Here is a 16,877-nt window from a genome sequence, read left to right on the forward strand (position 1 = left end):
ATTTCTTGCCAATGAAGATTTATTTTCAATCATAGGTGTGTATTCAAAAAAACTAAAGTCTTCATGTTCACTATGCACCACCTGCTTTTCTCCATGGAGATGTTCTTTCTTTGCTAGTCAATGTTGCATTTATTCATTACATGTTTTTATTGCTGAAAAATGCCTTTAACCAAATACATTGTTATGCAATCCTCCTCCTATATCTCCTTTTACAGTTTATTACACTTATTTTTATTGTCATATAAATGTTTTCTCTCTTTTTAAAAGTATTTTGTAGTTAAAAAAGCAAGATCAAGAATATATTTTGTTCTTGAGAAAAAAAATGATAGGAAAACTACTCTAGCATCAAATTGTGGTCCAAACTTATTATTTGAAAGCATCACTTCTGGCAAAATGTCTATAAAAAAAAAATCATTAGTCTTTTCACAATACATGGCAGCTCACAACTCAACACCACAAAAGTGACTGGGACATTTTTCACCCCCCTTTCCTCCTCCACCACCATCATATATATTTCTTTCTTTCTTTCTTGACAGTAGCAGTCGATCAAACTTACATGAGTGAAGAACACATCCTCGCTGACATTCTTGGAGGTTCCCCCGGGGGGCAGCACCATCTCGCTCGGGGTCCAGGCGCTGGCGAAGTTCAGGAAGTCCCATTTGTCCTTGTCGCCTTCGTGTGCGTTTAAATACTCCTTCCTCCCATTCAGAGTGCTGCCAGTCACTGTCTCCTGGAGGCAAAAGCAGAGGCACAAGGCGTATAGTTATTTCGGCTCTTTAACACTTCCATACATCAACGTTATTGATCGGACTGGGACTAAAGATGAGGATAAATACACCTTTGGAGTTGATATATATTGTATTATTCATAAACTTGAAGGTGGTAGATCTACTGTAATGCCCGTGGACAGATCGGCGTCGTTGATCTCTAAGACTTTCTTTTTACAAATGTGGGGAAATGTCTTGCCCAAGGACATACAACAACAGCACACTGCTCACTTTACTCCAGCACTGTACACGCATTATTGGCTTGCTCATTATGAAAGATAAGGTAAACCAAAAAGAGGCCATTTACTGAATTTACATAAAATATCAAGGTCGGGTCGTGGGTAGGAGCTGAAACTGTACTAAAGAAAAGGTGTATTTCCTTCAATCAAACCAAATATCAAAATAGAATAAATGATTAAATATGAGTGGGGAAAAACAAGGGTTGGCAACGGTTCTACACCTTTAACCTCTAAGCAGTTCCTATAGTAACTCTAATGTTTCCCTGTGGTTAACCGAATTCCTAAAATCAGCCTATAAAAATATGTCCTTCTGTCCCGTCTCTTCGGTCCGCTCTCCGGCTCTGACCTTCTTGTTGAGCATGCCCCACAGCACACTGTCGAAGGTGCCTTTGGCAATGAGGTAGTGCACGTTGACGGAGCAGGTTTGTCCGATGCGATGTGCCCGGTCCTCCGCCTGCTTCATGTGACCCGGGTTCCAGTAAAGCTCCGCGAAAACCACGTGACTCGCCGCTGTGAAGGTCAGGCCCTGGAAAGGACAACATGGAGTGAGAGATCAATTTCTAGGTTTCAGATGACATCGTTGGTCTAGCTAGAGATGGGAGGTGTATCAAATATTGATACTGTTGATTTGAAGATAAGAAAACTGTAATCATCTGTAATAATTTGAAAAAAAAAAAAAATCACTTTTTATGTGATATTTTAAACTCAACCAGGATGTTTACAGATACTAAAAAACAGCTGTTTGGGTAAAAATGTGCTGCAAAATTTGTAGCAAAATTCAGTTTTAATATTCCCTGAGACAAAAATCCAAGGCACTGTTAACGTTGCCAGCAAGGCTTCTCAGAATCAAAATCAGAAAAGGTTTATTGCCATCGTCAATGAACAGAATTCACAAACATAGAAACTTGCTTTGGTGATTCTTCTTCGTTCGTGGTCTACACCAGTGGTAAATGGGCCAAACACATGGCATTTAGGGCCCACAGGCGGGACTGGAACCAATCACAGAGCAGCATTGTGGTTTGGGGGGAATTCAAAACAACCCGAACCAAAACAAACCTGGCGGTGCAGACAGCCGTACTTCTGCCAATTTTAGAAATATGGACTATTTTGTTTTTTAAAAATGCGCACACAGTGGATTTTTGCACATTTGTGGATGAGAAAGACGACTGTATTTAACACAATTTAGATTGTTCTGCTTCTTCTAGTGTTGTGACGCTTCGACTAATCGGCATTAATTATTGTATTAACATCCCGATGGCTTTTGGCGAGAGCCTTCCCAGACCGATTCATGTGAAGAACTCAATTCAGAGTGAGACGCAGATCAATCTGGCCTGAGCGATGCTAAAGCATTGTGTGATTTTAGAAAAAAACTTTACAGCATGCCTCTTGACACAACTTGTTTCGGCTCAGCATGGCCTTCCTTGAAGGAACATATTTCTGATACAAACAAATAATCTGTTTATTGGTATAATTCCAAAATTTGAACAATAATTGCGTCCAAACCAATGATTCTAGCCTGAATGAGAGGAAGTTTTGACATACTTCATTTAACCAAGGTGTCAGTGATTTTACAGCCTACTAACCCATTCCATATCCTTAATTTGAACCATCCTAAAAGGTACAGTATGTAGCCTGCACTCAAACTACAATCATAACTTGTGTTGCCAGGACACATGCAGGTTTTCCTCCATGGCTCAAGTTCAACTCCATCAACTCATGATTGGTGCAGGTGCTGGGCTTTAGTTTGTGACCACTCAGACCAGAGAGAAAAAACATAGGTTAATGTCCAACTGGTTTTAGTCGTAGGAACAAACAAGGCAAACAAGAAACTCGTGAGGATCCAATTGCCTTTAGACACCATTTAAAAAACCACCACCATGCCCAATGCTTTTGTAATTAGAGCAGAACAGAGTAACTTTAACGATAGAGCTCCCCCTGCAGCTCTCTTGTGAAAATACATTAACAGAGAACAGACAACGTTCTTTCTTTCTGTATCAAAATAAGACAATATAATCACATACAGAAACATTTAACAATTGGTTGTCGATGTCGGCAAATGTTCCAAGGCTGGTTTTCTGCCTTGAGACAGCGGGGGGGAAAGACACTTCAAACCCCCCGTAAATACATATTTAACCATCACATGGACTTACAAAGATGTAGGGCATAATAGGGCAAAAATTTTACCTAGTTCTCCTTTAATTAAAAAAAAACAACAACATTACAGTTACAAGAAACAAAGTATAAATTATTCTACAAACCCTTCCTTTAATCCTACTACTTGTTGAAATGTGTTTTTGTATTTTGTCCATACCTGTCCTGCGGCTTGGATGCTGAGGATGGCCACTCGTGTTGCTGGATCACTCTGAAATTTGTGCACAAGCTGAATTCGTTCTGAAGACGGGACACTTCCATCAATTCGAATATACGCAGCCTGCCAAAGAAAAACAGTATACTGTATTGAAAACACAATTTCTCAGGTGTGGAAATGCTTCAATGTGTAATATAATATCTTTTGTATGGGCATAAATGAACATGTCTGAATACGCTACACAGACATTTTATTATCAAATTGTTTGCTATAAAGAAGACCCAAAAGCTTTCAGAAGGAGACATGAAATTGTACGATTTTATGCTGCGTTTTAACAAAGAACCGAAATGTGTTTTGATTCATTAAACTTGAACTTGACACTGGCTAATGTACGGTGTGGAGAGAGCTATCCTTTTGATTCGAGTCTCAGTCCTGCAGAGCATTTGTTACTATTGTGAGTGTGATAATGTAGCAGGCACATTAATATGTAACAGAAGCTGAGTTGTTTGGTGTTTTCAGGGTAACGAAAGGTCAAATAAATAGGAACTGTGTGTCGACGAGTTCAAGCAAAAAACAGCATGGTCTACAGGGGGGAAATGAGAGCATGTGGAGATTAATGGAAAATACCACTCAAATAGTTAATGTTATGGCCCTAAATAAAGATTCCTGTCAATGGATGTTCAGTGGTGGTTAACAAATAATGTTTGCATAATATTATTGATTACCACCAGTAGTGTTTACTGTCTAACACAAGAGATGTCTTACCATATCATTTAAAGCTTCATTACCCAATTTCAAAGCATGAAAGAAGGAAGAAGGTATCTACATCTACCTGACAAAACCTTGTTGTTGCTAGTATGCATTTACGGGTGCTTGTACAGCTTTGAGTCTTCTTTTTCAGAAAGCGAAGGATGCAAGGTGGATCACCAACTAGGGATGTCACGATTAACCAGTTTTTCAATCATCGGGATTATTTATGGCCACGATAGGTTATTCGTGGGGTTTTTGGAATCTGCTGTTAAACACAAAAATGTGTCCAGGAGGTCATGGCGGCTTGTCTTTGTGTCAGAGCCCCCATCTCAACAAGTCCATCAGCCGGTCCATTAGACACGGAGTGTGCACGTCACGGCGGCGTGCGCACGTGTGTGTGTGTGTGTCTGATCTGTTTACAATGATTGCCTGGCGTACACGTGACTGTGGCGGAGGTCCACACTAGTGCGCGTGAACAACGCGAGCTACCGTCAGCGTGAGTAGTTTGTTTCATGCCGCTGCTTCACGAGTTTACACGCTGATGGCGCTGCAGCGGAAAGCGGCCGCTCAGCGCGAGCCGAAAAATGATATAATGCTTAAAAGAGCTACAATGAGGGTCCAATAAGCATACATTTATATATTTAATGAATTTATGGCAATTATATTTTAAATTGAATATGCTGCATTAAAGAGTAGGGAAATTAATTGTTATAAAACTAAATTTTCACAGGAATATTTGCAAGTTTAAACAGAATATAATATATATTTTTATTTTATTTTGAATAATCGTAAAATCGTGATATTTCTCCTCATAATAATCGTGACTCTAAAATTAATATAGTGACATCCCTACCACCAACACACCACTCTTTCTTCCGGGTTTGCAATCGATTAAATACTTTATTATTTGATGCAGACAGCGCACAGTGGTCTGTCAAAACGTGCGACTTTTACAATATACTATGTTGGGGAAAATTATTCACTAATCTACAAGAATAAAGTCGGATACTCCTCCACCTTTAACATAATAATTAACGTAAACATTAAGATTAAGGTACGTTTTGAAGTGGAAATTTGTCCTCTGCATTTGACCCGTCTTTCAAAACGGCTGGGGTAACCTATCAGGGTCAGTGGGCGACCTTAGTGCAGTGCTCGGGGACCCTTCTCCAGATCTTGTAATTGGTTTTATACCTTAGCTGGAGGATTGGCTTATTGTCAAACTTTTAGAAAATATTATTAAGGGATAGGAATGTCAAAAAGCTCAAAAGAGTATAGAAAGCTTGTGTGAATTTGTTAATATTTTGCAGACCTATTCCAATCTAAAAAGGTAGGAACATAATTCAAACTAAACATAAAAAAGTAAAGTTCAAGTATAAGACATTTTGAACTTTGTTTCACGGCACGTTCCCCAGCTTGACACTGTGTGAATCTAACCACTCAGGAAGTAGAGAGACAGCAGCAACATCATGTCATTTCAAACTTGCTCTTATTTTAGCTCGACTCTTAATTGGTGAGTGTGAATGAGCTGAAGAAGTGCTATAACACGTTGTATCGCTGCAATGCATCTGAGAGACACCTTTTCCGACCTCAGCTATGTTAAGTCACACACACACACACACACACACACAGTGTTCCACTTTTTCACAGAGCCTTAGGAGGTTAGTAAGAAAAAAGTTGACTTTCAGAGCATCAAAAACATAGTTTGAGAAAAGTATTATGAATAACAATGCAGTTTTGAGCTACTTATGTACTTATGATATAATGTCCGTGAATGCATAAAAGTGAGGATCTACGGTCAAACTGTACACTGTATATTGATAGGTTTATATTGAACAATTTCACAATAAAAGAGTGAAATTATTCAATGCAATAAAAGGAAAATGTATATGAAATACATTGCAATAGTTATTTTTAAAAACCACCATGGCAACCGTCCTATCTCTCTGGTTATAGCGTATATGTTGGATTTGTGTATTAATTATTATTATTATTATTATTATTATTATTATTATTATTATTATTATTATTATTATTATTATTATTATTATTATTATTATTATTATTATTATTATTATTATTATTATTATTATTATTATTATTATTATTATAATAATAATAATAATAATAGTCTGTCAAAGTAATTTACAATTTTTTCCGCACTATAAGGCGCACTTAAAAGCCTTTACTTTCCTCAAAAAACGTCAGTGCGCTTTATAATCCGGTGCGCTTAATATATGGATTATTTCTGGTTGTGCTTACTGACCTCGAAGCGATTTTGTGTGGTACACGGTGTATAAAGAAGCCTCCAAACACGAGAGACTCGGATGCACGTTTGGAAGCATGTTTACGGTACTCTGGAACCGGAAGTCCCCACAACGTATATGCAAAGCAATCTGGGAACAGTAGTCTACCGCTACACAAGGCGCTCGCGGCGCTCTATCAAAATATAAACTACATTATACGTCAGGAACAACGCGGACACCTAAATAAAGGACCCGGAATTAAGGACCCCATGATGGCTCCTGCAAAGAGACCATGGATCTATTATATTATCGCAAGAGACTCTGGGCTAAAGTATCAGTCACAACTGGAGTCAGAGTTTTCACGAAGGCCGGAATCATCACTGAACTGCAGCGTGACTCGGAGATGGATCCGGGGATGCGGGATGTACAGCATCCAGCCCAACTGTTAAACTCGGACACTGAAGATGAAGAATTTAAGGGATTTGTGGACGAGGGATTAACTGAAAAAGTGAGTGTATTGTGTTGTATTTTACATGTTATAAGTGAGCTTGTCTGAGAATGGTTGTGAATGCTGACGTTTCGTTTAGCAATATCAGATTGTGTTGTATTTGACGTGTTTATAAGTCTGAGAATTGTTGTGAATATGCTAACGTGTCTTTTAGCGGTAGCAGAGCGTGCTTTGAAGTTGAAAAATGTTGATTTGAATGAGTTGAACGCGTTTAATAAAGCTCAACAGACTGACTTATTTGTCTGTTTTGTTTAGCTTATTGCGCTTTATAGTCCGTATGGTATATATGAACAAGCATCCATAGTAGACCATTTATTGATGGTGCGCTTTATAATCCGGTGCGCCTTTTTGTGCACAAAATACGGTATATGTTAAGAAACAAACTAGAAGTAGCTTTAAAAAGGTCTAATCATGCAATGGGAAAAGGTTTGCCACCTGCTTGTCTCCATGGAGATGTTATTGCTTTGCCTGGAATAATATTACATTGAAATATACATCTTTATCATTTGCCTTGCATTTATTCAATTTCAGAGTTTTTGGTGCTAAAACACATTGAATGTGAGCTCTAACTATCCACAGATCTGACCTATAACCTGGCCTGGCCTGTTGTTACACCTTGGAACATTTGAGACAAACAATAACTCCATGCAGAGAAGCAGGTGGCATATCCCCCACCAGAAAAGTTACAAAGTATAACTTTAAATTTGTACACAAATATTTTTTGGAAACATTGAGAAATCAACTTCAAATTTCTCCTCCAGTTTGGCACAAAATTAAACTATGATCCTTATAGGCATCAGCATTTGTTAATATATTAGCTCTATTTTAATTACCCTTCACAGCTGTCAGTCTAAGATGCACCTTCCAACAATAAGCCTGAACAAATATCCAGGAATAGCAGATAATAATGATTACATGAATGTGCCAGGTGGGTCTGTGTGGTGAGTTATGAGAATCTAAATATAAATGTACAGACACTATTGCATTGAAGCAGCCTATGGATATTGATCAGCGTTTGAGGCAAAATTCTTTTCTACTACCGATTATACTGTGCACCTGGATCCTCAAATCAACTTTGGTAGAACCGTTAAGGTGAAGGTACACTTCTTTGAAAAAAGGAGGGACATACAGTGAGGAAGGTAAGTATTTGAACACCCTGCAGAACCGGCAAAATCAGGTTCTTCCACTTGGAAATTATGGATTTTAAATAATGTATGTTGTTGCTGCAAATAAGTATTTTGAACACCAATCAGTGGTAATATTTCCTGTAGTTCTTTACCAGATTTGCTCACACTGCAGCAGGGATTTTGGCCCACTCATCCACACAGATTGTCTCTATTTCTATCAGGTTTCGGGGCTGTCATTGAGAAAAACAGACCTTTCAGCTCCTGAAATGTCCAAATGTCCAAATGTCCTGGTCTGGAGACAGGCTAGCTAACTCCAGAACCTTGATATGCTTCTTAAGGAGCCACTACTTGGTTGTCCTGGCTGTGTGCTTTGGGTCATTGTCATGTTGGAAGACCCAGACACAACCCATCTTCAATGCTCTGAGGGAGAAAAGAGGGTGTTACCCAAAACCTTTTTGTGCATGGCCTCATTTCTTCTCTCCTTTATACAGTGCAGTTTTCCTGTCCCTTGTGCAGAAAAGCACCCCAAAGCACAATGTTTCCACCTCCATGCTTCACAGTAGGGATGGGACGGAATGACGGAAAATGACGGAAATAGCGAGCCTCATGCGGTCCCAGAGGATTTATAGGGACAGCAGCGTCTTGATTTTCACAGAGACCTGGTTAACAGCAGAAATGCCAGACTCTATTGTAGGTTTGGACAATTTTCATCTGCTGCGGGCGGACAGAACGAAAGAATGCGGAAAGAAAAGAGGAGGAGGTCTGGCTGTATATGTGAACACCAGCTGGTCCAAACCCGAACATTGCACAGTGAAGGAGCAGCTATGTAACAAGGATATTGAACTATTGGCTATTGGCATGAGGCCATATTATCTGTCCCGGGAGTTCTCACATGTGATTTTGATCGCAGTCTATGTGGCCCCGTCTGCCAATGCTGAAGATGCTTGTGAAGCACTGCTCTCCTGCACTTGTAGGCTGCAAACACAGCATCCACAGGCTCTCTTCCTCATCTCTGGTGACTTTAACCACGCTTCTCCCTCTTCTGTTCTACCAACATACACCCAGTATGTTACCTGCCCCACCAGAAACAATAGAACATTGGACTTGTTTTTTGCCAACACCAAGGAGGCTTATTCCTCTTCCCCCCTCCCTCCCCTGGGCAGCTCGGACCACAACCTTGTACATCTGAGGCCTGTGTATGAACCCATCGTGCGCAGGCAGCCTGTGGTGTCCCGTGAGGTGAGGATGTGGTCTGCTGAGAGCGAGGAGGCTCTGAGGGACTGCTTCAGCACCACTGTCTGGACTGAACTCTATGGCCCACATGGGAAGGACATCAACACCATCACAGAGTGCATCACGGACATCAACTTCTGTTTTGAAAACATTGTTCCCTCCCGGACGGTGCGGTGTGTTCCAAACAACAAGCCATGGATTAACCGTGAACTGAAGGCTCTGCTGAAGGAGAAGAAGAGAGCCTTCAGGTCAGGGAACAAGGAGGAGCTGAGGACTGTGCAGAAGGAGCTGAGGAGGAAGATCAGGCAGGCTGAGGCCGGCTACAAGAGGAGGATGGAGGAGCAGCTGCAGCAAAAGAACATTCAGGGAGTGTGGAGGAGCCTGAAAACCATCTCGGGCTTCAAAATCCCCCCTGCCCAGACAGAGGGGGATCTACAGTGGGTGAATGATTTAAATGCTCACTTCTTGAGGTTTGATCGGTCACCCGCCCCTCGTCCTGCACAGCTGCATGCTCCCTCTTCCACAGCTGGACAATGTCCTGCATCTGTTCCTCTTCGCTTATCTGCCCCGGACCATCAGCTCCCCACTTCGCCTGGACTCACCCATCCCCCCAGCACACAGTCCCCCTGCCAACCACTGACTGTCACAGCAGCACAGGTGAGGAGTGAGCTGAAGAGGATTAAAGTGAGGAAGGCAGCAGGACCTGACGGCATCAGCCCCAGGCTCCTTAGGTCCTGCGCAGATGAACTGTGTGGAGTTGTGGAGCATGTCTTCAACATGAGCCTGAAGCTGAGGGTGGTACCACAGGTCTGGAAGACCTCCTGTCTGGTACCTGTGCCTAAGACACCGCGCGCAAAAGACTTCAACATCTTCAGGCCAGTGGCTCTCACGTCCCACCTGATGAAGACACTGGAGCGGCTGGTCCTGGACCACCTCCGCTCCACCGTGAGCTCAGCCATGGACCCGCTGCAGTTTGCATATCGGCCTGGCATCGGAGTGGAGGACGCCGTCATCTCCCTGCTGCACCGCTCTCTCTCTCACCTGGAAAAGCCTGGCAGCTCTGTGAGGATCCTGTTCTTCGATCTTTCCAGCGCCTTCAACACCATCCAGCCGTTGCTCCTGAGGGACAAGCTGGAGACGGCTGGTGTGGAGTATGACCTGGCAGAGTGGATCCTGGACTACCTCACAGACCGACCCCAGTTTGTGAGAGCACGGGATTGTGTGTCTGACACTCGGACCTGCTGCGCCAACTGGGTGTTGAGGGCTCTGCACTTGACTGGCTCACATCCTACCTCACCAACAGGCAAGAGTTCATTTCCCTCTCCGGTCACTCATCTACCCTCTCCCCAGTAACGCAGGGTCCCCCAGGGCTCAGTCCTCGGCCCCCTCCTCTTCATCTGCTACATCTTCCCCCTTGGTCACATCCTCCGCCAACTCAACCTGGACTTTCACTGCTACGCTGACGACACCCAGATATACCTCACCACCAAATCCACCCAAAACCCTCCCCTCAGCCACATCGAAACCTGCATCTCTACAATAAAATCATGGCTCACTCTCAACTTCCTCAAACTGAACAGTGACAAAACAGAGCTCCTCCTCATTGGCACCAAATCCACTCTCAATAAAACTGGTCCCTTTTCACTCAGCATCGACACCTCGACCATCACCCCCTCTACCCTGGTACGCAATCTCGGTGTCATCATGGACCCGACCCTCTCCTTCACTCCCCATGTCAGCCACATCGTCAAGACCTCATACTTCCACCTCCGCCGCATCGCCAAAATCCGACACTGCCTCACCCTCCCCGCTGCTGAATCCCTCATCCATGCCTTCATCTCCTCCCGCCTCGACTACTGCAACTCCCTCCTCACTGGCATCTCCTCCCATTCCCTCCACAGACTCCAAATGGTCCAAAACTCCGCTGTCCGCCTCCTCACCCACACCCGGTCCCGTGATCACATCACTCCCGTTCTCCGCTCTCTCCACTGGCTCCCCATCAAGCAGCGCATAAACTTTAAAATACTCCTCCTCACCTTCAAAGCTCTTCACCACCTTGCCCCCCCCCTACCTGTCTGACCTCCTCATCCCCCACCGCCCCACCCGAGCTCTCCGATCCTCCTCCTCTCTCACCCTGGCTGCACCAACATCCCGACTCAAAACTTTGGCGACAGAGCATTCTCCCGAACAGCACCCCGACTCTGGAACTCCCTCCCCCAACCTGTCCGCCACTCTCCCTCACTCACAACATTCAAATCCCGCCTAAAAACATACCTCTTCACCCAAGCCTATGACCTCCCCTACCCCTAGCCTCCTCTACCCCACTGTCTACACTTCTACCCCCTGTTACATCCCCATCATTTTCTCTCTACTTCTTCTGTCTTGTTCATTTTATCTGTATATTAATGTGTATTGTACGTGTTGTCCCCCCCTGTCTGTAAATACCCCCCCTTTTTTATTATGTTCAGCGTCTTTGGGTCACTGAAAAGCGCTATATAAATAAAAGTTATTATTATTATTATTATTAGTGTGGGGGCGCCCCAGGGCACTGTCCTCGCGCCCTTTCTCTTCACCCTTTACACTGCAGACTTCAGACATGACACGGACAGCTGTGTCCTGCAGAAGTTCTCTGATGACTCTGCCATCATCGGACTCATCACGGACGACGATAACGAGGAGTACAGGGGACTGGCGCAGGACTTTGTGGACTGGTGTCAGCGGAACCACCTCCTCATCAACGCGGGGAAGACCAAGGAGATGGTGGTGGATTTTCGCAGACGCCACCCCACTGCCGCCTTACCAGTGAACATCCAGGGACGGGTGATTGAGAGAGTGGACTCATACAAGTACCTGGGTGTTCATCTGAACCACAAACTGGACTGGACTTATAACACAGACGCACTGTACAGGAAGAGCCAGAGTCGGCTCTACCTCCTGAGGAGACTCAGGTCTTTTGGAGTGACAGGGCCACTCCTGAAGACCTTATACGACTCTGTGGTGGCATCAGCCCTCCTGTACGGTGTGGCCTGCTGGAGCAGCAGCATCACAGAGAGGGAGAGGAAGAGGCTGGACAAAGTCATCAAGAAGTCCAGCTCCGTCCTGGGCTGTGCTCTGGACTCGGTGCAGGAGGTGGGGGACAGAAGGGTCCTGGCTAGATTCACATCTATGCTTGACCATGAGTCTCACCCCCTGCAGGACACTCTGTCCGCTCTGGAGAGCAGCTTCAGTGAGAGACTGATCCACCCTCGATGTGTGAAGGAAAGGTTCCGTAGGTCTTTCCTTCCTGCTGCTGTCAGACTTTATAACAAACACTGTTAGTCCTGAACTCGCAATACTGACTAACCTAATACTGATGTGCAATTCCGTCATATGTGCAATTACTGTTGGAATTCATGTGCAATTACTGTGAAATTCATGTGCAATCTATGTGCCGTCGTGACACATATTCATGTGCAATTACTGTTGTGATCACATGCAATGGTATTTATGTATTTATTTATTTATTTGTCTATGGGAGTTTTTATTTATAGGAGATCTTCTACTGAAAGTGTTTTTCAGACTTCCTATAAGTGATCTGTTCTTCTGGATCTACCTCTGTATCTTCCTGCGTTGCACCAATGAAATTTCCCCATGTGGGACAATAAAGGATTATCTTCTTATCTTATCTTATCTTCATCTTATCCTACTTCTTCCTCCAAACACGGGCGAGTCGAGTTTATACCAAAATGTTCTATTTTGGTCTATACTGACCACATGACTTTCTCCCATGGCTCTTCTGGATCATCCAGTTGATCATTGGCAAACTTCAGATGAGCCGGAACATGTGTCGACTTAAGCAGGGGAACCTTCTATGCAATGCATGATTTTAAACCAATGGCGGTGTAGTCTATTACCGGTTGGAACCTTTAAAACTGTGGTCCCTGTTCTGTTCTGGTCATTGACCAGCTCCAATAGTCAGGGCTGATTTGTCACCTTTCTTATCATCATTGATACCCCACAAGGTGAGATCTTGCATGGAGCCCCAGTCTAAGGGAGACTGACAGTCATCTTTAGCGTCCTCCACTTTCTCACAATTGCTCCAACAGATGATCTTTTTAACCAAGCTTCTTGACAATTCCCCCCGGTGCCTTTTCCATCCTTGTGGAGGTCGACAATTTTGTTTCTGGTGTCTTTTGACAGCTCTTTGGTCTTACCCATGGCAGTAGATGGAGTCTGACTGCTTTGGGGGGTGGACAGGTGCTACTAATTTAGGAAGACTAACAGGTATATGAGAGCCAGAATTATCACTAAAAGCAATGCTGAAAAACATATCCATGCATTTGTAATGTCTAGATTAGACTACTGTAACTCCCTGCTTGCAGCGTGTCCTAAAAACTCGATAAAAAGCTTTCAACTGGTTCAAAATGCAGCAGCAAGATTAATAACAGGAACTAAAAGAAAAGATCACATCACGCCGGTGCTCGAGTCTCTTCACTGGCTCCCAGTCAAGTTTAGAATCAGATTTAAAATCCTACTCCTGACTTATAAAGCCATAAATGGCCCCATCCTACCTCAAAGATACTTTAGAACCATATCATCCAAACAGAGCTCTTCGCTCTCAAAATGCTGCCCTTCTGGTGGCCCCAAGACTCTCTAAAAACATAGTCGGAGGTAGAGCGTTTAGCTACCAAGCTCCTGTGTAATGGAATCAGCTCCATGTTAAAGAGGCCGACACAGTCTCTTCATTTAAGTCCAGGCTTAAAATGTTTAAGAAATGGCTTATGGTCAGACCAGTTAGGAACAGAAATAACTAGTCCCCAGCTACGCTGCCCTAGGAGCAACTATGCTTGGGGAAGTATGGCAGCTTGAGCACTATCCTCTGCTTCTGACTACTTTTTCTATCAAGCAATATTTAATACTTTATTTCACTTGCAATCTGTTCATTGCCTTTTCTTCTCCCACTTCCCTGCTGGGAGTGAGACAGGCACATCGATGACCTGTGGACCCAGATGCTCCTCAATTCCCTGGAGAAACGGTCTCTACTCCATATGAACGGTTCTTCATCTGCCTGGAAGAACTGGTTCTCCTCCTGACTGGCTCCAGCTCCACTGTCACTGAGGGAGTCGGATCTCTCCTTCACTGTGGAACTCCTCCAGGTTTCTACTTTTTCCCAAGGAGGTTTTGTAGTTTTTCCTGGCCAAGAAGGAGGTTCTAAGAACAGGGGAGCTTGGGACATTGCCAAGTCCCTATGAACATTGTTAAATCCGTTTTTTACTGTCGGAATGCAGACAAATATTGAAACCAAATAATCGAGATTGTAACAGTATTGAAAAAAGAAATACTAGCACTTTAAAACCAAAGTAATTCTACATGTTCTGATTCAGATTTTGTAACGTTTTATCAAATGATGGATAATCAATACTAGCTTGACTTCCTTGTACATTACATTTGATTATATACATATGATTATCTGCCTTTAACTTGTATTTCTATTGACAATGATTCATGTTTTAGTTTTTTGTAAACAAATGGGACCAAAATGAGGTTCAAGCAATCATTAAAAGCTGTTGCACACATTTCACAACAGTAGAAGATTCAGATGATGTAGCATTACCTTGGCTTCTATGGCCGCCTCTGTGCAAGCCTGGAGCATGGTCAGGTGGTGCGCGAAGACTAGGAACTTCAGTTGCTCAGCCTCCAGCAACATCTTTATATAGTCTTTCACCGCTCCTGCCTGGTCACAACCAACAAGAAAAGACACAAAAATAGACACAAATGAAATCTATCACAAAACACTGCCACCACCACCACACAAGTCGGAGAAATCAGAAAGATCAGGCAAGAAGTCAATTAATCTTGCAGCTTCCTCTACCGTGATCGATTGTTTATTGAATGCGTGGATCCCGGCTTGAAAAGGGAGTAAGCAGCAGAGGCGACCGGGCGCATTTGTCAAAGTGGGAGATAGTGAGAGCAAATCGATAAGTCACAAGTTGGAAATATGATTAGTGAGCAAGCCCTTTCTTCTGTTGGACCTTTGATTTTAAGGACAACACAGGTGCAAACTGACCTTATAAGTCATCTGAGGATGGATAGATGAGACGAGTTCCTGTTTTAATTAGTTTAGTGTAATACATCTGCTGCTGTACACATTTTGGACATTGTGTAATGATCAGCCATAACAATATGACAACAGTAACTTTTTACATCCTACATCTATTAGAGTAGCGGTGTGCCATCTAGAAATACAAACAAGATTTCATGAATAATTTCAAATTGTACACAAAAAAAACCCCCACAGAGGACAGAGAAAAAGAGCAGACAAATCAATGGGCGATGGTCTAGTCTAAGCACTGTACACATGAGGTTAAATGAGGCCTTGTTTAGTCCTGGTATACACTTAGTTGTGGTTTTGACCTGGTTTAGAGCTACTGGTAGTTTATTGCAGCTCTTGCGGAGTGCTTTCCTATCTGCAATGGCCAGTGGCTCTCAAAAGTAGACCAATAAACACATATTTTACGCAAGTGGTCATAATGTTCTGCATCATCTTTGCATGCCTGGTCTAACACTCCTCCTTTTGCTCCTCCTGTACAGTTTGTCAGGAAGTGAAAAGATGAGCAGATATTTTAAGATTTTCCACCTTTAGCAAAACCCCAAAAGAGGCTATTAGGCCGGTTACCTGTCAAAGTGACAGCTCAAACTACAATTACTGCAAAAAGTAAAAAGTTCACTTTCTCAACAATTGTATCCGAGTTATGAGCTGGCATCTCCTTATATAACCTGCAGTGTCTCTACCTGTTGTTTAAATGTAATAAACATAGTGGACAATGCAATGTCTACAAGACAACATCAAAATAGTTGTTATAAGCATACAATATTAGAATATCATGAGTTTCAGAGCACTGAAAAATGACAGTGTATTGCTTATAAGACAAAAATACAGAAACGTGCAGTGGGTACTTTCAAACGGGTATACACCTACAACAATTTTATGATACATTTTCCAGTCCATTCACATAAATGTAACACTTGAACATCAGTCAAAACATTCACTGACACATCTTAACACATTTCTGATGGATTGAAAAAAATATGATCTGGAAAATTGTGAAGATTTTTTTCCTTTTTGCCAATATCTTTCACCACAGATTGTAGGTGGTTAAGTGTCGCCTGCAGGGAGCTGGATCTATCATGAGGGGAAAGGCACCATGTTAGGGGCTCATTTGAACGCTCCAAGCAAAAAATATATATAAATGTGTCCAAAGAACAGCAGCTACTAGTGAGCATCCTGAGGTCTGATTTGGCCTTACTAGACATTTTTGGAGACATCATTTCACAGAGCTACTCCTACACCAGGGACCCTGACAACCACTTCCGCATCACACCCTTCTTTATCTAGCCTTCTGCTACTTAAGAATAATATTACTCAAAAAGAAGTAATAGTACTAAACAATTTTTTCAACTACTAAAACTACTACACTGAAGAGCAATTAATGTATGTAAGTATTCAATTAAAAGTATGGAGTTGTTATTGTTACTATCAATCCATTAAAAAACCATCAAGTATCTACTCATTTTTTTATGGAGAGAACTTAATGCCCAATAATTATTCATGGAAACGACTATAATTTAGAAGAAATGTTATTTACCAACAATATAATATTTGAAAAACATTGGCATCTATTACTGTACCTCTATTGTCCGCTTCCTATAGCAAATTTGCAGG

The 16,877-nt window shown here is 42.6% G+C and overlaps 1 protein-coding gene across 1 annotated transcript in view; it reads right to left on the reverse strand.

Annotated features, from left to right (window-relative positions):
- The window catches only part of zranb3 (zinc finger, RAN-binding domain containing 3), a 174,101-nt gene that overhangs the window by 101,434 nt on the left and 55,790 nt on the right, over nucleotides 1–16,877 (reverse strand). Inside the window, exons 10-13 of the mRNA XM_072449783.1 lie at nucleotides 14,769–14,888; nucleotides 3,318–3,437; nucleotides 1,353–1,532; nucleotides 557–730 (exon numbers count right to left, since the gene is read on the reverse strand). Of these exons, the coding sequence (XP_072305884.1) occupies nucleotides 557–730; nucleotides 1,353–1,532; nucleotides 3,318–3,437; nucleotides 14,769–14,888 (594 nt within the window). The remainder of the gene's footprint in view (nucleotides 1–556; nucleotides 731–1,352; nucleotides 1,533–3,317; nucleotides 3,438–14,768; nucleotides 14,889–16,877) is intronic.

This window comes from Eucyclogobius newberryi, unplaced genomic scaffold (assembly GCF_026437365.1).
Source record: "Eucyclogobius newberryi isolate DKJ021-1_F unplaced genomic scaffold, fEucNew1.0.hap1 SCAF_1, whole genome shotgun sequence".
Lineage (NCBI taxonomy): Eukaryota > Metazoa > Chordata > Actinopteri > Gobiiformes > Gobiidae > Eucyclogobius > Eucyclogobius newberryi.